The sequence below is a fragment of the Bos taurus genome, chromosome 7 (assembly GCF_002263795.3).
Source record: "Bos taurus isolate L1 Dominette 01449 registration number 42190680 breed Hereford chromosome 7, ARS-UCD2.0, whole genome shotgun sequence".
NCBI classification, from domain to species: domain Eukaryota; kingdom Metazoa; phylum Chordata; class Mammalia; order Artiodactyla; family Bovidae; genus Bos; species Bos taurus.
The window spans coordinates 41,530,053-41,556,833 of NC_037334.1; the positions used below are offsets into that span (position 1 = coordinate 41,530,053).

At 35.2% G+C, this 26,781-nt stretch overlaps 1 protein-coding gene and 1 pseudogene across 1 annotated transcript; both read left to right on the plus strand.

Moving 5' to 3' along the window:
• On the plus strand, window positions 12,839–13,797 carry OR2AJ11P (olfactory receptor family 2 subfamily AJ member 11, pseudogene; annotated as a pseudogene).
• Window positions 22,539–23,477, plus strand: OR2L3 (olfactory receptor family 2 subfamily L member 3). Its single transcript, NM_001390528.1, has one exon. It carries the CDS (start codon window positions 22,539–22,541, stop codon window positions 23,475–23,477), a length of 939 nt encoding a protein of 312 aa, NP_001377457.1.
• The last annotated feature ends 3,304 nt before the right edge of the window (window positions 23,478–26,781 follow it).

The following is a 26,781-nucleotide window of genomic DNA, read 5'->3' on the forward strand; positions in this document are numbered from 1 at the left end:
CATTAGATTTATTTGCCCTAAAGTTCAAGATTGTACAATGTGTTTAGACAGTATATACTCATTATATCTTCATGTGTTATTTCTGTTTTACTTTATAATTCATATGGAACTCCATACTTTGGGATCATTTGCTAAGTTAATCGTCAATAAATTAGACTATTGATTATTAAAAACCTGTTAATCACAAATCCTTATTAAAATGCTTCTACACCCCACTGCACAATAAATATTTGTTCAAGGAATGAACAAAGTTTTCAAACAATGTTGAAATTTGTTGCCTTTAAAAAAAAATGATATAACTTAGGAACACTAGAATACTCACTGACATAGGCCTCACTTAAGCCAGTTTCCATAGTACATGCACTTGTAACTTGCATCCAGTATCAAGAGACAAACCCTTTGGGTTTTCCTGGTGGCTCAGATGGTAAAGAATCTGCTTGCAATGTGGATATCCAGTTTCATATATACAGTGAAAGTGAAAATGAAGTCCCTCAGTCGTGTCCGACTCTTTGCGACCCCATGGACTGTAGCCTACCAGGCTCCTCCCTCCATGGGATTCTCCAGGCAAGAGCACTGGAGTGGGTTGCCATTTCCTTCCCCAGGGGATCTTCCTGACCCAGGGATCGAACCCAGGTCTCCCACATTCCAGGCAGACACTTTAACCTCTGAGCCACCAGGGAAGACCACAAGACAAAACTGTTATTAAACCAAAAATGTCCCTCATGTCCTTTTTCAGTGAAATCACTCAACCCGGCAACAAATACTCTCCTGATTTGTATCTCTGTTATTTTAACATGTACTTGAATCTTATATCAACGAAACTGTACAGTGTGTATTTTTCTTGTCTTTTATATCTTTATTTCAAATTAAAAGTTTTTAAAGATTCCTACACAAATTTACACCATCAGCAGTTTGTTTCTTTCATCGCTAAGTAGTACTTTGTTATTGGTGTGAATCACCATTTATTTATGTATTATTTTCTTGATAGATATCAGGGCTATTTTCAGTCTGGAGCTGTTATGATTAAGCTCCTATTAATCTCCCTCTCTCTCTTTATTTTTTTTGGCTGTGATTGTATGTTTTTACTTTTTTGGTAAAAGTATGAATAAATTTTTAATTATCTGTTTTCAGTGTGGATATTGGATTTTAAACTCCTGCTAGCAGAATACATCAGTAGCAGTTGCTCCAAGTTGTTGATATTACTGTTTCTTTTTATTTTGTCTGTCTTATTTAATGTACTCATTTGGTCTAATTAGTATTTTCCTAACGTGTGATGATCCACACAGTCAAAGGCTTTGGCATAGTCAATAAAACAGAAATAGATGTTTTTCTGGAGCTCTTCTGCTTTTTCAATGATCCACAATAAACTGTGGAGAATTCTGAAAGAGATGGGAATACCAGACCACCTGACTGCCTCTTTAGAAACCTATATGCAGGTCAGGAAGCAACAGTTAGAACTAGACATGGAACAACAGACTGGTTCCAAATAGGAAAAGGAGTACGTCAAGGCTGTATATTGTCACCCTGCTTATTTAACTTCTATGCAGAGTACATCATGAGAAACGATGGGCTGCAAGAAGCACAAGCTGGAATCAAGATTGCCGGGAGAAATATCAATAACCTCAGATATGCAGATGACACCACCCTTATGGCAGAAAGTGAAGAGGAACTCAAAAGCCTCTTGATGAAAGTGAAAGAGGAGAGTGAAAAAGTTGGCTTAAAGCTCAACATTCAGAAAATGAAGATTATGGCATCTGGTCCCATCACTTCATGGGAAATAGATGGGGAAACAGTGGAAACAGTGTCAGACTTAATTTTGGGGGGCTCCAATATCACTGCAGATGGTGAGTGCAGCCATGAAATTAAAAGACACTTACTCCTTGGAAGAAAACTTATGACCAACCTAGATGGCATATTGAAAAGCAGAGACATTACTTTGCCAACAAAGGTCCATCTAGCCAAGGCTATGGTTTTTCCAGTAGTCATGTATGGATGTGAGAGTTGGACTGTGAAGAAAGCTGATCACCGAAGAATTGATGCTTTTGAACTGTGGTGTTGGAGAAGACTCTTGAGAGTTCCTTGGACTGCAAGGAGATCCAACCAGTCCATTCTGAAGGAGATCAGCCCTGGGATTTCTTTGGAAGGAATGATGCTAAAGCTGAAACTCCAGTACTTTGGCCACCTCATGCGAAGAGTTGACTCATTGGAAAAGACTCTGATGCTGGGAGGGATTGGGGGCAAGAGGAGAAGGGGACGACAGAGGATGAGATGGCTGGATGGCATCACCGACTCGATGGACATGAGTTTGGGTGAACTCCGGGAGTTGGTGATGGACAGGGAGGCCTGGCGTGCTGCGATTCATGGGGTTGCAAAGAGTCGGACACAACTGAGCAACTGAACTGAATGAACTGAGCTGAACGTGTAGTGATGCTGCAGACTTTTGAATTAGCTTATTTCGTATTTGTGTATCTTTCTTTTTGAAATATTCATCCATAAAAATCATTCATCTTTTTTCTTTGAAAAAAAGAAAAAAAAATGTCCTTCTAAATCAAACATGAATTGGTGGTTTACTGATAGATAACACATGATGTTTACAGGAATATTTGGAATTTTTAAATAACTTACCTGTTACTTATTATACAAGTATACACTTTCTGATATCACTATTTCCATTTAATTCATGAAGATTTTCTATTTTCATTGAACTGGGTATGTATATAATGAATCTATTCCGCCTCCATTGGGCTTGAAGCTGTAACTTTGTTTCTTTTAATTATGCAGTGTAATAAAATATTTCAATTACATTAATAGAATCATGTCATTGGAAATCTGAAATTTTTTTCCCTATTATTATGTACTCTTCACCCAAGGAAGGCAGATAAAAAATAGGTTACACACTTTAAAGTTTGGGTTTTCAAGGCATTATGGAGGAAAAAGTTAATCATTAGTCAATCTTCAAAGTAATGGAAAATTTTACACAAGACAGCTTGAGGACTATAATCTCAGAGACAGCCCCTCAGAGACCTCTGAGAACTGTTCCTATGAGGTCAGGGGGAGGCTAGTATATATGTGATTTTGATGAAAGGATACAAGCCATCAAGCACACATTTTGGAGATGTTTACTGCCATTTGTAAGGGATATCTTAGATAGCAGTTTTAGTGCTTTTCTAAATATGAGAAGATGCAAGAAACTGAGTTCATAAAATTTTCTCCTGGAAAAAAATCCATCTGAGGGTCACTTCTAGCAGTTTTCCATGAGCACAAAATTCCGTATCCTGATCTTCACCTAGAACTCCTTTGAGAGTATAAAGCATGTTAGTAACTGCAGTGTTTAATGACTTGATTCTTGTGTAACTGGATAATGAGAATCTTTATTTTATAATCCCCTTCCTTTATGTGTCAATATTGATCAAGTTTTGGGAGGCATTTTATGAGTGGTTTGTCTCACAGTGCTAGGAATGCTCATTTCCAGATCATTCAAGGATTTTGTTGATAGGACACTCAATGTGCTATTACTGGACTAGGTCCTTTTAGTAATAGTAAGTGAAATTGCTCAGTCGTTTCTGACTCCTTGCGACCCCATGGACTGTAGCCTCCCAGGCTCCTACCTCCGTGGGATTCTCCAGGCAACAGTACTGGAGTGGGTTGCCATTTTCCTTCTCCAGGAGATCTTCCTGACCCAGGGATCAAACCCAGGTCTCCCACATTCCAGGCAGATGCTCTAACATCTGAGCCACAGAAATAAAGTATAGGACCCCAAAACCAGTATGTTATGACCCAGGGAATGATTAACTCTTGTTACTTCTTCTCATATCTAGAGTTGCACTATTACAGTCATTGATCTTATACAACTATACATGTGATCTATTGTTTCAAGGTGCCTAGTCATCATTATTTTTATCAGTCTCAGTCACACATTTGGTAATACAAGAAATAATCTTGCAAAAGAAACAGAATACAAATAATACAGCTAGTAATCTTAGTAAAGTCATAAGTAAGCTAACATCTTTCATTAGATCTAACCCATATCTCCCCAGGCCATCTGTTCCAACCTGTCAGTACCAACTACTATCTTTAAGTGAAATAATATCTTGGCATTGTTTATAAATTTTACCAAAGATATCTACATGTATAAGGTAAATGGTGAGTCATCACGATCCTTTACAAGATTGAGAAGGGAACATTAACTGCTAGGGAGTTATGAGGTTGGTATCAGAGAAAACATAAAATCATTATATTTTAGTAGGTTTTTCTGACTTTGAGGATGTCTGATTAATACATAATGCAGATGTACAATACACACTGTAGGGATGGAAGGAGATCTAATGGGCAGAGAAAATGTTCATGTTCAATTTTTTGTCTTCCCTTAAAGTAGGAAACTTATTTTATCAGTATATTCTTATTTCTCCTGCTGAGTACACACCCACAATTAGTTATAGCCAAGAAATTTGGAAAAATTAGACGCCATTGGATTTTCAAAGAAAATAGTTACAATTGTATATTTGTTTGAACATCTATGTATTTACAAATATGTGCACATAACTTGGGCTTACCAGGTGGTACTAGTGGTAAAGAAACCACCTGCCAATGCAGGAGACATAAGAGATGCTGATTCAATCCCAGTGTCAGGAAGATCACCTGGAAGAGGGCATGGCAACCTGCTTGAGTATTCTTGTCTGAAGAATCCCCATGAACAGAGGAGCCTGCTGGGATACAGTCTATAGGGTTAGACATTATTGAAGGAACTTAGCATGCATGCACACATTACTCTCCAAAAATAAAGAAATTAAATATTAATATAAAGTTAACTGTAAGACAATAATTTTAAATAACTTGTTTAGAATCTAATTTGGAGAAGGCAATGGCACCCCACTCCAGTATTCTTGCCTCGAAAATCCCATGAACGGAGGAGCCTGGAAGGCTGCAGTCCATGGGGGTCACTGAGGGTCAGACACGACTGAGCAACTTCACTTTCACTTTTCACTTTCATGCATTGGAGAAGGGAATGGCAACCCACTCCAGTGTTCTTGCCTGGAGAATCCCAGGGATGGGGGAACCTGGTTGGCTGCCGTCTATGGGGGTCACACAGAGTCGGACACGAATGAAGTGACTTAGAGGCAGAATCTAATTTAGTAATTTAAATGTTTAATTTTTCCATTTTTACTTGATCTGAATCCCAACTTTCACAACTCTTTCTTTTGTTGCATAGTATTTTTTTTTTTTCAAATTGCTTCCTTTATTTCACATGAATTAAACAGAAGTATGATCTAAAGAATACAATATCAAGAAGCATGGGACAGAACCAACTGTTTAGGTTTCTGGAGTAATTTGGAAGTGACACCTAGAGATTTAGAAGAGATTCTAACTGCTGCATTTAGCTTAAAACTGAATACCATGTTTAAAAGTCTTTAATAAAATTCAACCATTATTCAAATATTTTAAACTATGCTTGTTCTCCTAAACAGGGCCATACTTTGATCAAAGGATAATTTCATTATCTTATTTCTGTAGTCCACTTAAGGTACATTAAGTAGATTAGTCACAGCTTCACTGTGATAGAGTTAATAATTTAACATCAGAATGTCATACTGAATGAAGTAAGTCAGACAGAGAAGGAGAAATATAGTATGACATCCCTTATATGTGGAATCTAAAGAGAGATGATATGAATGAACTTAATTATAAAATAGAAAGAAATTCACAGACTTAAAAATGAACTCATGATTGTCAGGGAAGGAGGGGGCACAGGGATAGGGAGTTTGGGATGGACATGTAAATACTGCTCTATTTCAAATGGTTTTCAACAAAGACCTACTGTATAGCACATGGGACTCTGCTCAGTGTTATACGGAAGCCCAGATGGCAGGGGAGTCTGGAGGAGAATGGATCCACACATATATATGGCTGAGTCCCTTCACTGTTCACTTGAAATTATCACAATATTGTCAGTGGGCTGTGTGTGTGCTTAGTCATTCAGTCATGTTCAGCTGTTTGCAATCCCATGGGCTGTAGTCTCCTCTGTCTACGGAATTTTAACAGCAAGAATACTGGAGTGGGTTGCCTTTCCCTACTGCAGGGGATCTTTCCAACCCAGGGATTGAACCCATATCTCTTGCATCTCCTGCATCAGTAGGCAATTGCTTTACCACTGCATCACCTACCCCAATAGAAAATAAAAAGTTTACATGAAAAATAGCAATAATAATAACAATAAACATACAAGGTACTTAATTCATGAATAACCTTGTGACTGAATTTTGCTTAACATTTCACTTTGTTTCTTATATTAATTATTATCATAATTATGAGAAATGTTCAATGTTACCTCTATTTTTAAAATACAGAGACATATTTATTGGGGAAAATTTATGCCCCACCTTCACACAAATCTGAACTCAATGTCTGTGTGTGAGTGTGTATATATATATATATATATATATATATATATATATACACATATGTATGTTAAGAAGGATAAGCTTTAAAAAATAAGACTGAAAACACACCTTCTGTCCCCCATAATATGAACACCACATATGTGAAATTGCCATCTTTGCCCTTCATTAAAAACAAGATATTGTCAAATGGAGTCTGTGCTGCTAAAGTTTGTGGTTAAAGTTTGTGGTAAAGTAGTTAAAGTTTGTGGGGATATACTACTTTAGAATACGAGTTCTGAGACAAAAATTTTAGGACTTGAAACTCTGGATAATCTGTATGACCTTCAGAATGTTGCTTAACATCTGTAGAATCCATGCAGATTTTTGTTGATTAAATAATAATTAATTGTAAAATGTTAATAAATATAAGATACTTAAAATGCTATTTGACATTTATAAATTCTCAGAGTTGGCAGCCAAAATAATTATATGTAAAATAAGTACATTAGCTAAATGCTTTTGCTTTATTCACTTACATATTCAGTTTATTTGGTGATCGTTTAACTGACTCATGAATCTATTGAAGATTAAAATAAGCAGAATCACTTTGGTGAAGTGAGTCGATCTTTTTAATGTCCCTCCTTGTAGTAGGCAGTCTGTAGAATAATCAAGTTCATCTACTGATGCCAAAACACCCAGGAGACTCAATGCAACAGCAAGTGCATTCCACCAAGTTGCCGCCCTAGAGCTTCTACCTAGTGTAAGGAACAGGTCACACACAGAAACCTTAACAGGCAGAGTAGTTGCAAATCTTTAAGAGTAGAAATAAAATATACAAAGAGGGAATAATGGGAAAGGATTCAGAGAAGGCAGTTTCCCCCTCCTTCATCAAACGTTTATACCACTTTGTACAATTAACACTGAAATAGACTATCTCTTTAATCCTTTCACATAAACTCTTCCACAGCACCCAGAGGAAAACCTGCTATATTTCAGTGTCCATACCTTTCTCCACACAAAGTATTTCCTCATGCTTTTTTTTTTTTTTTAAACTTCTTTCTTTGACTGTTCCATGTGGACATTTTCCCATGTCACTTTATCAAAGGGTGGTTGTTTTCTTTCCCAGAAGCCACACACAGTAGGACATCAAGAGGTGGGTACCCTCTCAGTTTCTTATTCCTCCTCTCAAGACATTTATTCCCCATGTCCCTATAAACCCTCAGCTACGTCAAAGGAAGTGCCTGGATTGAGGCATCACCCATGTCTTTCAAACACTCTGTAAGAAGTAAGAAATAATATTGAAGCAGACACCTGAATGGTATAAGCAACGGCCTATTGAGGAGAGTGTTGCTTGTAGCCTATGAGGCACCAGTTGGGCTAGTGAGTTAGATATGAAAAAACTCAACAAAAGGTCCTTTTCCAGGTAGTGAGAAATGAGTAAAATGAAATGGGGTGTGACATGGGCCTTGGGAAGACTTCAGAGCCCAGGTTAAGAAGGAGTGGATAGGTCATGTTCAATGTGCAGAGCGTATAATTAAGCATAAATGGAGAAGCTCTAGAACAGATATGACATCCTGACATAGTTGTACAGTTCTGAGCAAGAAAGAGAAGGAGAGAAGACAGTTTGAAAAATATCAAGGAAGTCTGTGAACATGAAGGACCAAACATAAAATCTTAGTGGAAGACCATAAAGCCCCTAGCAATGATGGAGAAGACTGTTTATGTGGAAGAGAGAAGAGGGTATAGGCGAAGATTAAAAAAAAAAAAAAAATCAACCAAGAAACACACTATTAAATAAGTACAAATACTTGAGTTTCATAAAATGGGAACTAAAGGTAAGGAGATCTTATTTTATGTTTGTTTATTTATTTATTTAATTTAATGTACCCAGCAGAAATTTGCATTCTTAAATCTGTGTTCTAGGAAAACTAACGAACTAGGGCAAAAAGTACATTTATGTGAGGAGTAGTGGGAGACACAAGACTACTCAAATTATCATTACAATATTATAACGCTTTCAGATTCTATCCCATAAAGCAAAGTATTAGGCATTTTGGATAAAACATACTAGAATTATACTAGATCTGTTACCTATAAAAATTGATGATCTAGTAGGAATGCTAAAGCTAGAAAATGATTACCACAGAACAATCTACTCTTTTTTTCCTTCTAAAATCAGTTTTTGAACATTTTATTAAGTTATTTCATGCTAATATACTTAGTTGTCAAGATCAATAGGCTATTTTATGGTATCTGAATTTTCTGTTCCTGAATCCCTGAGCTTTGTTTCCTGTATAACTCTTCCAGGAAGAATGCACAACCAAGAATCATCACATACAGATTCAAACTAGTAGGATGAAGGAACAAGAAAGGTATGTGCCTCTGCACACAGTCCCAACACACTTCTGTTGTCTAGATTTATTTAATTGAACACACTCCACTGGCTTCAAGTAGATTTGAGAAGCATGTGATATTATTCAGGTGTTGCAGAGCTCATACATGTCTATTTAATTTAAAGAGTAGAATGGATACCTTAGAGCTTCCATGGACACATATAGCACACAACCATGAGAAGGAATAACCCATGAGAAGCATTTGCATAGAATCAGTAGGAGATGGTGATTTGCAAATGGAAGAGGGAAGACAGAAAGAGAAGTTAGAATGATTTTCTGATTTCTGTATGGAGCAGTTATATGCAATGGGATCATTCATTGTTTAAGGGAACTTGGGCAGTTCAGCATTGTACGTGATGAATTTGATATCAATATGAGATGCTAATCACAAGATTCTCTTAAATTGGAGAGGCAGCAAGAAGAGGCAGAAGTAAGATCATCCTACAATAATTCCTTGGGGCATGATGTAGTACCCTGAAAAGTCTGCAGGGCAAGAAACGTGTAATGGCAATATCATTGGCTATTTCAAATGAAATTATGAACAGCTCTCTTGATTGATTTCAGAATAAGAAGCAACAAAGAATATTACTTTCCTCTGTCACACAGATCTATACATGTGTATAAGTGTGAGGAAGCCAATCTAAATATCATTCAACATGCAGAGTTGGTTTCTCTCCCAGAAAGTCTCTAATTTTAACAGAGAGTGAGCAAAACTGAATTTCTGGTTCACTTCTTTGAAATTTACTTCCAATTACCTGATTATATTCTCTAAGGTCCTGTTTATTTCTCTATCTCTCCCTGTCTCTCTAGTATATAATGGCTTAAATGTATATTTTAAATATAACAAATAACAATATATTAATGATAGAAATTCTAAGACACTAATCATAGAAGCAAAAATAATAATAAGAAGAAAGAATAACCTTTAGTTTGAGTTTTTACAATGTGCCAGTTTTTGTTTTGGAGAAGGCAATGGCATCCCACTCCAGTACTCTTACCTGGAAAATCCCATGGATGGAGGAGCCTGGTAGGCTGCAGTCCATGGGGTCGCTCAGAGTCGGACATGACTGAGCTTTCACTTTCACTTTTCACTTTCCTGCATTGGAGAAGGAAATGGCAACCCACTCCAGTGTTCTTGCCTGGAGAATCCCAGGGATGGGGGAGCCTTGTGGCTGCCGTCTATGGAGTCGCACAGAGTCGGACACGACTGAAGTGACTTAGCAGCAGCAGCAGTCTTTGTTTGGTGTGTATGTGCATGTATGTATAGGCTACATGTACGTATGTATTATTATGTAATAATGCATGTGTGTATTATTTAGTGTATTGTCTAATGTGTTTCACTTAATCTTCAAAAGATTAATGTGAAAAATGTACCACTATTATCCTGACTTTATAGAAATTCATTTCAACCAAATTCATTATTAATTGGGGCTTCCCTGGTGGCTCAGAGGTTATAAGCGTCTGCCTCCAATGCGGGAGACCCAGGTTCGATCCCTGGGTCGGGAAGATCCCCTGGAGAAGGAAATGGTAACCCACTCCAGTACTCTTGCCTAGAGAATCCCATGGACGGAGGAGCCTGGGAGGCTACAGTTCACGGGGTCTCAAAGAGTCGGACACGACTGAGCAACTTTACTTTCACTTTCATATCATGAAGAGACATAAAAGATATGTTTACATTGTAATTTCTTGTTTGTCTCTTCAAAGCATTAGAAAAATTAAGGTTATATTTCTATTTTTTATATTTATGACTAATATCTTTATCTGAGTCAAAAGCACACCTGCCCTCAGGCTAGGTAATATCTATCATACAATTTTTCTATCAATATTCCATATCAACTTCTTAAAAATGAAAACTTTTTTTCATTCATTTTTAGGGCAATTCAATTTAGGACTCCTATATCTTCAATGAAAATCTATTTAGTTTATTGAATTATTTATAACAACCAGTTATTTCAAGTCAGTTGCACACCAACTAAGTCTGATATTTGAAGTTTTCTGAGAGAATTTATCATTATTTTATCAAGCAAGTCACTGATATTATAAGTTATAGAAAATTTAAAAAGTAAAAATGCTAGTGTCATATTGTGTAAAATATAAATCTTCAGATTTAGCATTTCCCAGGATTTCCAAATTAAACACTTTTCAAAGTAAGTATTTTTCAGAAAGAAATGATTTGGTGTTTTTGCATTTGTTTACATTATAATGATAACTTTAATGTAAATACAAGATGTTAGAACACACAAATATTTCTTTAATATATAAATGTGCAGTCTTACCAAGATTAATGAATAACTGACCTCTAGTTAAATGGAAATGTAAAACAATATTGTGTGTGCTTAATTTTATAATGATAAATCTAGTAAAGAATGACAAATAATTTGATTTTATATATAATGTATTTTGAAAATCCTGATAAATGCAAAATGATAATGATTAGAGTGTAGTACATTTCACTGAGTAAAGAATACGAAGGTCTTTTTATTTCCTTTGAGGAAGGATTGAGATATGGCTGTGTTTTTAGCTAAAAGAAAACCTAAAAGTGATAGCATTTTCTATGATTCATCTCCAAGATTCTTCTAGAAAATACAGGGATATAAACTGCATTGCACATCTCTTTTCTGAAATTTAACATTATTAAAAAAGGAAATGTTGATGCTAGATGGAAAGAGACTTTATGTTGGGTAAGAGTTGCACAAATGTGGAAGGGGCTAAGACATGTAATGTATATGTCTCCACTTTGAACATAAAGCAAGGAAACTCACCATTAGAACAATCCTCTTTTGATTCAAGAATAAAATTTCATTCAAGATCCTAGCTGTCATACAATATATTTTTTCATCAATCTAGCATCTTGGGAGTATGTTTCTAGATCCTTGATTGGTTATGCAATAAGTTATAAAAGAGAGCTGTCAAAACTTTAGGTGCTTCATGGATATTGGCAGGATGGTAGAAGTAGGATGATAAAGAAGTCAGTGAATGCATTATGGAGTTTCTAGTACCTGAAGACAAAATAATAAATGATCTTGTGGAGACAACACACACTCTCTAAAAATGTAAATATAATTGATACATCATTGGAAACCTTTGATAACAGGGACCAGACAAACATAAATCAATATTTTTTTTTATTTAACTTAATTTTATTTTTTAACTTTACAATATTGTATTGGTTTTGCCACATATCAAAATGAATCCACCACAGGTATACATGTGTTCCCCATCCTGAACCCTCCTCCCTCCTCCCTCCCCATACCATTCTTCTGGATCGTCCCAGTGCACCAGCCCCAAGCATCCAGTATCTTGCATCGAACCTGGACTAGCAACTCGTTTCATATATGTTATTGAACTTATCATGGTACAGGGACTCAGTGTGAGTAGACTAGACATTACCCATACTCAATACTAAGATGATGTATTAAGTTTTGAATCAGGATGACTATAGGACAAAGCAAAATCAGGAGGACAAAATTATTCCAGGCATGAGAAAATGCCAACAACTTTGTACACAGACATATTGAATTTCAGTTGTCAGTAACCACTGATATTCGAGACTTATGATCAACCAGTTCTTGGCAGGCACCACTGCCTGAAATCTGAATCTACATCTATATGGAATTTTTACTGAGTTAGTAAGTCAAACCAGTAAAAACAGTCAGGAGCAAATTTACATGCATATATCCTGCAAACCTCATTCATATGCTGATCATTTAAAACTTGTAAAAGTAAAATCGTAGTAAATTTATTTTAAAATTTCAAGGAATTCAATGTAAAATCAGAATTTGTTTATTTCATAATGAAAAAAAAAGTAGTCTATGGCTGATTCATGTTGATATTTGGCAGAAAACAACAAAATTCTGTAAAGCGATAAACATCATATTACAAAAAATATCTACTTCAAAAGTTGCCTGAAATTCCTTTGGCTTTAATTGCAAAATACATGTTAGTAACTCTCATTTTCACATACAACTAAATATAAACAAGTTTGAGATTCACACTACTTTTTCCCCATTTTGTGTTTAGATCTAATTTTATTATTTATTTATTTATAGGTAAAATAAGGAATTCATGATGGGGCATGAGAATCACACTTTCAGCAATGACTTCATTCTTTTGACTTCACTCTTTACTTCTTCTCAAGCAAGTCTGGTATTTTTCTCTTTTATATTCACCATTTTTGTTTTGACTGTAACAGAAAATACAGTCATGATTCTCATTATCCACAGGGAATTACGACATCATACTCCAATGTATTTCTTGCTTAGCCATCTCTCTTTTATGGATATCTTGCATATTTCCAACATTGTTCTCAAAATGGTTACTGATTTCCCGTCAGGCAGCAAAACTATTTCATTTGCAGCTTGTGGCGTCCAGATATTTCTATCCCTTACCCTCTTGGGTGGTGAGTGTCTTCTCCTGGCAGCAATGTCCTACAATCGCTATGTAGCCATCTGTCACCCACTGTGCTACCCCATTCTTATGAATGACTATGTCAGCGTTCTCAAGGCTGGAGGGGCCTGATTTATTGGGATAATCAACTCCACAGTTCACACAGCTTACACACTTCACTTTCCCTTTTGTGGCACAAGAGTCATTGACCACTTTTTCCGTAAAGTCCCTGCTATGTTGGTGTTGTCCTGTGTGGACACAACACACTATGAATGAGGAGTTTATGTAAGTGGCATCATTTTCCTGCTATCCCTTCCTCTCTAATCTTTGCTTCTTATGTCCAAATTCTCCTTACTGTCTTCCAAATGAAATCATCAGAGGCACGGAAAAAGTCATTTTCTACTTGTTTCTTCCACATGATTGTAGTCATAATGTACTGTGGGCCATTTATTTTCATATACATGAGACCTAAAAAGTATCACACTCCAGGCCAGGATACGTTCCTGGCAATATTCTATACCATCTTCACACCATCTTTCAACCCAATTATATACAGCTTTAGGAAAAAAGATGTTCTAGAAGCACTGAAAAATATGCTCAAAAGTAACTTTGTTCAGGAAAAAACAATAGAAAAAATGCTTGAAATACCTTTTCTCTATTTCCACAGTTATATTTAGACGATACCTGTTATTCATATCTCTGAAAAGATAATAAAAAAATTATTATCTCTTTAACTGTAGAAAGAAGCAGATGTTTCAAAAATCCTGATAATGATAAATTTTATCACAGGTATTTGCCTTACAAATACATATATCTAAAAAATATACCTTCCTCTCTATGGTACAAATTATAATTGTCAGTCTCTAATAGAAAGTCAAATATGACTCAATATTTTCAATTTTCTCCCACTAAAATTATAAGAATGTGTAAAAATATTTTATAATAAAATCACATTGTATTGAATATACATATGTGTTTTAGTCACTCAGTTGTGTCCGATTCTTTGTGACTCCAGGGACTGTAGCCCACCAGGCTCCTCTTTCTGTGGAAAGAGTACTGGAGTAGGTTGCCATTCCCTTCTCCAGGGGATCATCCCAACCCAGGGATCAAACTTAGATCTCCTGCTTTGCAGGCAGATTCCATACTGTTTGAGCTACCAGGGAAAATAATTTTATAAAAAATTATGTGATTCTCTCTCTATTTATATAGATATATATGTATATTCCATATAATTACAGAGTACACTTATATATTCCATATAAATGTAGACCATACATATATTCCAGTAGATTTGGAGAACATATATATATATATATATATTTTAATATAGATATATATTTATATATATTTTATATATATATATAAAAGGAGAAAGAGAGCCACATATATTTTTAAAGTATATTTCAAACACTACAATGTTATTAAAATTTTAAGGTAATGTTCGTCAAAGGTACAAATTACCAGTTTGGAGATAGGTACTAGGGATGTACCAAAGAGCATTGTAATTATAATTAAAAAATGATACATCTTATATTTGAAAGTTGATAAAATAGTAGATTTAAAAATTCTCATCCCTAGGAAACAATTGTAATTGTTGGTAATGGATTTTAACTAAACTTATTGTCATAATCTTATTGCAATATATGCATACATGCATACATGCATGCTAAGTTTCATTTTATATATATATATACACACACACACACATATATATCAGAACATCTTGTTTGATGCCTAAATGTAACACAATGTTGTATGTCAATTATATTCACTGTAACACAAAGATAATGAAATATATTGTTATCATTAAAATATATTCTATTCTGGGCATATGCTTATAATATTAAAATAATATTAATATATGATATTCATTACCTGGTGGCTCAGCAGTAAAGAATCTGCCTGCCAGTGCAGGAGAGGTAGGTTCAATTTGGGGGTTGGGAAGATCCCGCAAAGAAGGAAATGGCAACCTATTCCATTGTTCTTTCCTACTCTCTCCTCACCTCACTGAGGAGGAATTTAGTGGCCACAGGACTGGAAAAGGTCAGTTTTCATTCCAATCCCAAAGAAAGGCAATGCCAAAGAATGCTCGAACTGCTGCACAATTGCCCTCACCTCACAGGCCAGTAAAGTAATGCTCAAAATACTCCAAGCCAGACTTCAGCAATACATGAACGTGAACTTCCAGATGTTCAGGCTGGTTATAGAAAAGGCAGAGGACCAGACATCAAATTGGCAACATCTGCTGGGTCATCAAAAAAGCAAGAGAGTTCCAGAAAACAAATCTATTTCTGTTTCATTGATTATGCCAAAGCATTTGACTTTGTGGATCACAATAAACTATAAAAAATTCTGAAAGAGATGGGAATACCAGACCACCTGATCTGCCTCTTGAGAAATCTGTATGCAGGTCAGGAAGCAACAGTTAGAACTGGACATGGAACAACAGACTGGTTCCAATAGGGAAAGGATTACGTCAAGGCTGTATATTGTCACCCTGCTTATTTAACTTACATGCAGAGTACAACATGAGAAAACGCTGGGCAGGATGAAGCACAAGCTGGAATCAAGATTGCAGGGAGAAATATCAATAACCTCAGATATGCAGCTGACACCACCCTCATGGCAGAAAGTGAAGAAGAACTAAAGAGCCTCTTGATGAAAGTGAAAGAGGAGAGTGAAAAAATTGGCTTAAAACTCAACATTCAGAAAATGAAGATCATGGCATCTGGTCCCATCACTTCATGGGAAATAGATGGGGAAACAGTGGAAACAGTGGCTGACTTTATTTTTGGGCCTCCAAAATCACTGCAGATGGCGATTGCAACCATGAAATTAAAAGATGCTTACTCCTTGGAAGGAAAGTTACGACCAAACTAGACAGCATATTCAAAAGCAGAGACATTACTTTGCGAACAAAGGTCCATCTAGTTAAGACTATGGTTTTTCCAAGAGGTAGTCATGTATGGATGTGAGTGTTGGACTGTGAAGAAAGCCGAGAGCCGAAGAATTGATGCTTTTGAACTGTGGTGTTGTAGAAGACTCTTAAGAGTCCCTTGGACTGCAAGGAGATCCAATCAGTCCATCCTAAAGGAGATCAGTCCTGAGTGTGCATTGGAAGGACTTATGCTGAAGCTGAAACTCCAATACTTTGTCCACCTGATGCGAAGAACTGACTCATTGGAAAAGACCCTGACGCTGGGAAAGATTGAAAGCAGGAGGGGAAGGGGACGACAGAGGATGAGATGATTGGATGGCATCACTGACTCAATGGACATGAGTTTGGGCAAACTCTGGGAGTTGGTGATGGACAGGGAGGCCTGGCGTGCTGCAGTCCATGGGAACGCAAAGAGTCGGACATGACTGAACGACTAAACTGAACTGAACTTGGGGGGAAAAAAAAGTTAGAATTATATAAAGTGACAAATCAGTACAGCTGCATCTGTCACTTGGCCCTCTTCTGGAAACTTTCAAAATCTGAAAAGAATTCACAAACCATTTAAAAAATGTTTGTATACTGTATTGGTGTTTTTCTTTCTGGCTTACTTCACTCTGTATAATAGGTTCCAGTTTCATCCATCTCATTAGAACTGATTCAAATGTATTCTTTTTAATGGCACTAATGCATATATATGGAATTTAGAAAGATGGTAACAATAACCCTGTGTACGAGACAGCAAAAGAGACACTGATGTATAGATCAGTCTTATGGACTCTGTGGGAGAGGGAGAGGGTGGGGAGATTTGGGAGAATGGCATTGAAACATGTATAATATCATGTATGAAACGAGTCACCAGTCCAGGTTCAATGCACGATGCTGGATGCTTGGGGCTGGTGCGCTGGGACGACCCAGAGGGAGGGTATGGGGAGGGAGGAGGGAGGAGGTTCAGGATGGGGAACACAGGTATACCTGTGGCGGATTCATTTCGATATTTGGCAAAACTAATACAATATTGTAAAGTTTAAAAATAAAATAAAATTTAAAAAAAGTTTGACTAATAATTCAGAATATTTATCTTAAAAAAGCTTAGTGAGGTAACAGAAAACATAAACAACTATACAGAGTTTGAAAATCAATATAAGAACAAAATGAAAAGTTCAACAAAATTTGAAACTGTAAAAGAGAACCAAACAAATTCTAATCCTAGAACTGAAGAACACAGTAATTGAACTGAAAAAAAGCAATAGAGACTAAATAGCAGACTAGATCAAGAAAAAGAACTATTTCTGAGATCAGAAATTACCAACAAGAACAATAATAGCAACAACAAAAACTGTGAAAAAGAATGGAAAAAATATATAGCATTTGTAGGATAGTATAAGTCACTAATATATACTTCATGGAAATCCCAAAAGGAGGAAAGAAAGAGAAAGGGAGGCAAAAGTTTATTTAATGTAGTAAATGAAAACAATATAGGAAACTGTAAATCTGGGGAGGGAAGTGAACATCCAGATCCATGAAGCTCAAAAAACTCAAAATAAATTAAACATAAGGAAATCTTCCCCTAGACACATTGTAATTCACAAATCAAATATTTAAAAAATCTAAGCTGAATCAATATTACTCCTTGTCAAGTAAAATGTACAATTAATTAACTTACTGAAAACTATTGGAAATATAAGAACACAAGTTATAATCTGCAATAAAATTTATTGTTGAATATTTTCTCAATTTCATTGCACCAAAATAAATAGTATTATTTTCATTAGATAGCTTATTACATGAAAAACTTACCAATTTAATTATAATTATTATGTGACACTTTTTATAATTTAATGGGTTTTACCAAAAAAGAATGGCAATTTCAAATAAATTATGTAAACCTGAAATAAATTAAAAACTATTCTCACAAGTGTGATATTTTAAGAATCTTTGCTCACATGTTTTATTAAATTAAACACATCCTATTTGATTTATTAAATTTTTGGCCAATATAATCATAATAGGAAATAAATTAGTATATGTAGACATATCAATACTATGTACCTACTAAGTAACAATATATAAAATATATGATCTAAAAATTTAGAGGCATAATAATATTAGAAGAATCTGAATAAATAAGTGGTGTTTTTCCACACCAACTGATACTAAACACACCAGGGAAAATTTCTATAGAAGTTATGAGAACTCCTACCCAAACCTTGGCTGGTGGCCATCCTGGGCTTCTAGTGATTTAACTGATATTATGTAAGTCTCGGTGGATATTCCTAAGTGCCTAAGAGGATGGAAAAAAAAAAAAGAAAAAAAGAATTAAATTGAGTTTCAGGAAAAGGAGGCCTAGAATCAAATCACTGTGACCCCTGCGTTTCAGTGAAGGCATTTAAAATGTCAGCTGTAGAGATATAAATATTAAAATATTTGTTTAGAAATTTTTCAAAGAATTTTACTCAGAAAATGACTTTGCTTCCATGAAGAAGTTTGGACTGCTTTCAGCTAATCAAGCCAGTGAGTATGTGAAAGTCCAGATATAGTAAAAGGTACTAATTGTATTTTTATTTCTATTTGCCACCAAAGAGAAGGGACTGTTCAGCAACTGCTTAAGAGAAGTTTGTTCAGAATTAAGTACTTCTGCTTATACTAAGCAATACAGCCAGCCTGCATCAGCCAGAGAATTCAAAAAGAAAACTTCATTTGACCGAAGTTAGCTTCACAAGGTATATAAATATTTTATACTAGATTGTATATCCTTAAGAGTAATTAACCTCCAATTAAAATAAATAAATTTATATTTTAAAAAAAGTAAAAAACTATATGGGCTACTCAAACACTTGCAAACATTTTTTAAAGACATGAAGCTCTGTTTAACATTTGTTATCATATAATTCTGACTATTAATCTGAGTGTGAATGATTGTGAAAGGATAGTAAAATAGAGCAAAATTGATAAAGACAGCTGTTGATATTTTTTATAAACTACTCTTCTAAATTTATGGGGAATAATGCACGGGTCTACACTCACCTATACCATATACTGAAATATGATTGAAAATAATCATGATATTTTATAAAACATACAATAAAATCTCATATAAATTCAAATAGTACTTCAAATATGAGATTTATGTGGCTATAATTGAAATAAGATATACATAGGACCAATACAATATTGTAAAGTAAAAAAAAAAAAACAATATGTATAGGAAAAAAAGAAATTCAACTAATAAACAATATTCATTAAAGAAGTAAGAATTCATTGTATTCATAGCCTGTGATATATCCTCTGCACATGGGAAATATTGTAGCCAAGAAAAGAATGTTTTAAAACAGCATAGGTAACATAAGTTATAATCTCTAGGAGTAGAGATGTTTTCATGCAAGCACACTGTATAATAGCATGGGAGCTGATTTTATTGTATTAACTCCTTTGGCAGTGTTGATTACCGTTTGGATTGAAATCACTCAGGACTTAAGGTAATCAGTTTAGGAAATGAGTGATGTAATATACATAAGAGTTGGTTAAGGTAAGAAATAGAGGTTTTAAATGAAATTTGACATCAAGCATGTGATTGCACTTTTTAGAATACTGTTCAGCAAAAATTGTACAGCATGAAATGAACAACAAAAAGTAGTTTTCTACCTTATTAATAAATGTGATTTCTGAAAGGGAAGTGAGATGAAGTTGTTGGAAGAGATAGAGCCAAATCATATTCAGTATGCTCTGGATGTGCTCAGGTTACATTTGAAGAATAATATAATCCTTAGGGAACCCAATCCTCAATAAAGTTTATAGAGGACAGCCTTTCTTATTTCTTACTAATTTTAATTTTTGGTTTATGAATGAAGGTTCATTACATGGCAATGTTGCAACCTTAATACTGCTTCCTACTCATTCTTTTACCCTAAATGAACTCACAGTTTATAAGTAAAACCTAAAAATTACTTGTCTAAATTTCATATCAAAATATAAAATGGAATACATAGTGAAGGTAAACAATAAGGGCTATTGTTACCTGTCTGTGGATATATTTTGATCATCTGTATCCATAAATTCTATAATTTGAAAGATGGCTTCTAGAAATAATCTAGCTATTAACCATATGTTTAGTTATAATTATCCTTTTTTGTACTTTTAAACATAAAATGTATAATTGAAGTGTCTTATGCTTTTAACTTGTATATTTTTTAATTTTATTTCTTATAAATAAATATTGAGCAAAAATATCTGAATAAACAACCTTTCATGATTTTGTGAATATAAAATGGGTTGTAGCATACAGAAATAATTTGAAAATATGCAATTGTAGTGAATGACAAGTTAGGTGAATGTAAATGATGGTTATGAAAATTATATTGATAAAGATGCTAAAATGTAGAGCTATTCTCAGTGATATTTTACACCCTGGCATACACTGATTTTTATGTTTTATCTTGTAGATAGCCTGTAATATCCCATGTTTCTTTCTACCTGTTCTACTTAAAAAATACAGACTCAGATACTTATATTTTTTATGCTTACAATTATTGTAAGTAGATAAGATAAATTGTATCTAGTATTAAACTTAAACTCTCTCTCTTTCATGTATCTGTGTACTAAAACAGAATAAATACATTTTTATTGCAAGACAAAATTGAAAAATATATTATTATAATCAGTTTCTGTCTTTGAAAATATCTGTTACTAGTTTACCTAATAATGCTTATTCACCACTGTAAAATTTCACTGAAAAATATGAATTAGGACACATAATCATATAAACACAAATATTCTCTGTGTATTTAGATCTCATTATATGTAAAATATTGTTCTCTAATTATATACTTTAAAACTTAGAAGTATACATTATTTGAATACTAAGTACTATTTGGAAAAGACTCTGATGCTGGGAGGGATTGGGGCAGGAGGAGAAGGGGACAACAGAGGATGAGATGGCTGGATGGTATCACTGACTCGATGGACGTGGGTTTGAGTGAATTCCAGGAGATGGTGATGGACAGGGAGGCCTGGTGTGCTGCGATTCATGGGGTCGCAAAGAGTCGGACACGACTGAGCGACTGAACTGAACTGAACTGAACTGAAGTACTATTAGTAAAATCTCTAAATCAGTTAATTAATATAAGTCTTTATTCACCCTTGGCTCTTCTTTAGCAAAACCTACTATGGAAACACTGGAAGGAATATAGCATCTCACGTAAGTCTCCATGGAAGGATGTTGTATCAGTTCAGTTCAGTTCAGTCGCATGGGCATGTGCACATGTATTCAGCTTTCTCTTTCATGTTTAGTAATTCCTTTAAAATCTGGAAAAATTGGCTCTAGAATAATATTTACAAGAAAAACACAACATGCAGTGTAGAATTAATAAATTCTTATCACTGAGAATGCTTCTTCCAATATTCATTCATGAGAATCCTTTCAGAATGTCATTATCTGCTTTCCATTAAGTGATTGACCACTTCTCTATTCAAAGTTCTTCTTTCAAAAGAACTAGAATATTTCATCTCTCATGTGCCATATGCTTCCCTGTTCCCTTTTAGTTTATCACATGTCTATTTCTTAATCATCATGATAGGCTTTTAAGAGAGGAGATTATAAATATATGTGCTTAACTGAACAGAACACACTCATTTAGAATTGAAAATAATTTTAAGTACAAAAAATGGTAAAAAATGAATACAGCAAAGCAATGTAAGGCAATGTGTATCAAATAATGACTAAAAAATAAAATTTATGCTAATGGGAGATCTTGAGGAAATTCACAAAAGCTACAAAGGGCACATTTTATAGATATTCAGGTAAAGGGTCTATGTTATCTATGGTATTCAGAATGTTATTGAGGAGGAAGAAGAGAATGACTTTGTGTAAACGGTACTTAACAATAAGGATTCATCCTAGATTTCACAACAAATGAGCCAAATGATATTAACTGGCTTCAGATAAGCTTAATTTGACATTTCTATGTAAAAAATTCTGAAGAAAGAAAAATATTAATAGCTTCTCATAATCAGCTGATACATTGATACAGTTTTAGAGACAAGCTTTATGGTTTAAATATGAAGGATAATTCATTAATGGTAATAAATATTTATTTACAAAATTTATATAATGTATGCATTTGCATTGATGTCTTTTGAATATACTTCAATTATGATATCTGATTTTGATGATACTTGAGTTCATATAGGCAGTAAAAAATACTTATCCTAATGATTTCATAATAATGTTTAGAAGTAAATTCAAGAATTTCTGGCAAAACTTTGGCAAAAAATGTTTGCATCTTAAACTTTCAATCTCTGGCTTAAAATTTAAATTTATCATCTTCAAAATAGATAAAAATTCGGTTCTGAACTTTTATGACTGAACTAAATTAGTCATTTAAGAAATAGTGTTTTATACTTAATTGCTCTTATGTCTGTCTTTAGGAAAAAACATATCAATGACTCATGGAAACCTATAATCGAACATCAGATGATTTCATCTTAATTGGATTGTTCTCCCCTTCAAGAATTGGGCTGTTTCTTTTTATGTTCATTGTTCTTATTTTCTTAATGGCATTATTTGGCAACCTGTCGATGATCCTTCTCATCTTTCTGGACACGCATCTCCATACACCAATGTACTTTCTTCTTAGTCAGCTCTCCTTCATTGACCTAAACTACATCTCCACCATTGTCCCCAAAATGGCCTCCAATTTTCTGTTTGGAAACAAGTCTATCTCCTTCATTGGATGTGGGATTCAGAGCTTCTTCTTTTTGACTTTAGCAGTTGCAGAAGCATTGCTTTTGACATCTATGGCTTATGATCGCTATGTGGCCATTTGCTTTCCTCTTCACTATCCCATCAGAATCAGCAAAAGAGTGTGTGTGTTGATGATAACAGGATCTTGGATAATGGGTGCTCTCAACTCCTGTGCCCACACCACATACGCCCTCCATATCCCTTACTGCAGATCCAGGGCCATCAATCATTTCTTCTGTGATGTCCCAGCCATGTTGACTCTGGCCTGCATTGACACCTGGGTCTATGAGTACACAGTGTTTGTGAGTACCACCCTATTTCTTGTGTTGCCTTTTATTGTTATTGCTTGTTCCTATGGCCGTGTTCTCTTTGCTGTCTATCGCATGAACTCAGCAGAAGGGAAGAAAAAGGCCTGTTCAACGTGCAGCACCCACCTCACTGTGGTGACTTTCTACTATGCACCCTTTGTTTATACTTATCTACGTCCAAGATCCCTTCGATCTCCAACAGAGGACAAGGCTCTGGCTGTCTTCTATACCATCTTGACCCCAATGCTCAACCCTCTTATCTACAGCTTGAGAAACAAGGAAGTAATGGAGGCATTGAGAAGAGTAACTCAGAGACTCTGCTCTGTGAAAATGTAGACAAAGCCTTTTCTCCATGTGTACCAAGACTTGAGCATAAATCCATTCATCACTGTACAGTGATAAAAACATTACATTATGGTTAACTGAAAGGATAAAAAATTTGAAGTGTCTTGTTAAAAAGGAGAAAAAGTTGCCATTATTCTTGCTCAAATATAGTTTTTTTTCTTTAACATTATTTTGTTAAATATGAAATATAATCAAATTGCAAACAATAATTTTACACATAATAAAAAGTAATCACTATTTTCATATGTTGTTATTGGCCATGCCTTTTTTCACTCACATTTCTATGAATTTATCAAAATTTATACTTTTAGGAAATTTATTTTTTTAATGTAGTTGAAATTTTTTGAGTCATAGATGACAAGTACAAAGTTTGCAGTTAATTATTGATTACTTTTAATTTTGAAATGAATCTTTCTGCTAATATTACTGAAGCCATTAGGAATATTTGCAAGTTATGAAAACCTTGGATTGAATTATTGATAAATTATGCCAAAGTGTAACTTTTAGTGCATGTGGAGCTAATAATTCAAAAGGAGAGTCTCTTTTTCTAAAAAGTTTTCTTATAAGTCAAGTTTACTTCATCAATTCACACAAATCAGTTTCATGTAAATCTGAATTTAATTTTAAATATAGATTCAGTCAGTCTGTGTCATCAATTATTTGTCAAATTTCTCATAATTTGTAGACTCTGTATAGGAAGCCAGAAGTGTCATGAGGTTTCAAATGCCTTTTCTTTCATTTTATTGCTATACATCCAATTAAAAGGTAAATTGAGTTAAAATTTGCTAATGATTGTTTCCTATTATTTTGCATAAAGTATTGTTTTCCATGAGTGATCTTTCATATTAATTTAAAAATCTTTTTTCTATTTCTAAAACTGGGGTTATTTGATTTGTAATGTTGAAACAGTTTAAAGAAAAACAACTTACTTTCTGTACAGTTTCATGAATGCTTACAATTTCCTGATATGTTTTATTTCAATGACAATTTTTACACTATTATTATTTTGTAATAATTTACTCAAAAAATTGATTGCCTGAGCTCTTGGCATTTGCCCTGGCACTCTAGTGATGAAGTGATGTAGTGAACACTTTTGTACCTGACAAACTGGGCCTTAGGATGGAAGTTTAATTTGGTCCCTACCTCCACCATGGGTCATTGTTTCTTCCAGGCAAAGCTCCTTCTTTTCTCTTCTAATCAGTGATCACATCTAACATTGTAGTTGCATCTGCAGATGCTCTTATCACCACCACCAGTCTGTCCCTAGGTTTCAAGGTAGCCCATCCCTTCGTGTCCTGTGGAGATCTGAACATAGATGTATATGCACATATGGTAGACCAGGCCATTTGCTTCATATACTGCCGCCTGAGCTGACAGAAACAGATCCTGCTACTGTGGATGATTAAGCATGTAAAGAATCTGCCTGCAAGGCAGGAGATGTGGGTTCAATCCTCTGGAGGAAATACTGGCAACCCAATCCATTATTCTTGCCTGAAAAATACCATGAACAGAGGAGCCTGGCAGGCTATAGTCCATGGGGTCACAAAGAGTTGGACATCACTGAGTTCCAAGCACACACACATGTACTGCCACTTGAGTTGACATAAACAAGTCCTGCTACTGAACCAGAACTCTTCGCTGTGGCTGCCACCCAGTATAGTAGGTGTGTTCACACACATGGTTCAGATAGAATTTCATACAGCAACAACAGAGCATTAATGGCAAAACAGAGCATTAAACAAAGAAAGTTTATTTCTAGGAACCTAAGCAAGCACACATACTATATGCTCTAATAAATGCAGAATGAGTGAATAGAGAATGAATGGCATCATGAAAACCAGAAAATGATGGTAATATCTACTGTTTTGTCAGTTGTTATTATTGAAAATATTCTAAGGAAGTTTGGAACTGAGTACGGATGTCTATTCTAGACCCTTCCACCTGTCAGGTGGTAAACAATAGAATCAAGAAATATGTATCTATTGTTGGACCTGATGCTCCATGGCCTAGGGGAATCACATCATATCCCTGGACTTTGCTGAGAAGCAAGATAGAAGCTGGAAAAGATTGAAGGCAGGAGGAGAAGGAGACGATAGAGGATGAGATAGTTGGATGACATCACTGATTCGAAGGACATTAGTTTGAGCAAGCTCCGGGAGTTGGTGATGGACAGGGAAGCCTGGTGTGCTGTAGTCCATGAAGTCACAAAGAGTTGGACACCACAGAGTGACTGAACTTAACTGAACTGAAAGATAGAAGCAGCATACCCTAAATTATTGATAAATAGTAGGAAAGAAAAAAAAAATTCTCTGCCCATCTAGTTCTTGGCAGAGGTATCCTCTGTAATAAAAGTCAGGTTAACAGAAAAAAAAAAAAAAAAGAAGTTTATTAACATCTATACTTCCTATATACATGACAGAGACCCAGGAAAACTGAGTAACTCTCTGAAATACCCCAAATCATTGAGACAGGTGGACAAGCGGCCGGGCACAACCTTTAAAACAATGACAGCCATTGATCAAAACAGTAAATGACAAAAACTGGTAGGACTTTTTTTAATAGGCCTAAGATGGCAGGAAATTTGACTTCTAGATCCTGACCTTCAGTATATGCTCACTGTCATACATTAGCATGCTAACTGACCATCCACAGGCACCATGACAGTTCCAAGGCTGACCATAAAAGGTCAAACTGTGTGCAGTGGCCCAATTCCTAGACATCCCTACCCCTTTCCCCAAAGAGTTAGAAAAATCTCACTTGTTAGTGTATGAAATTCCCTAACCCATTAAAAACTAACCATATCCTAGGGCTGCTCTCACTTTCTGAAACTGTCCACATTCTGCCTAGGTATATCTCTCTAAATACAAATTACCCCACTTTATGTTGGCTCACTCTTGATTTCTTTCCTGTGCAAAGCCAAGGATTTTCACTTGGTGGCCCATTCCAGGAACTTGCCCAGGACCTGGGAAATGACCATTATCTTGCTCGCCCTTCTCCTGCAACACTCTGTGGCTAACACAGAGGGAGCTCAAAGAGCATAATTTGGATCTGCCTATTGGGCTGGGACTCATCCTGAACAGTGAAGATTCATGTAGCCCCTTTGGGGATCTGGCAGAATCCAGCTCTCTGATTATGAAAGAGCATGTCAAGCCCTGGGCCTTTCTTGCCTCGATCTTTCTTATCCTCTACTGCTCTATTTCTTTGGACTCCAGAAGATCTACTGAGATGATCACTCAGACCACCCCATTAAGACTGTGAAGCAGGTATGAGTTTTCTGTCTGTAGCTCCTCAGGCC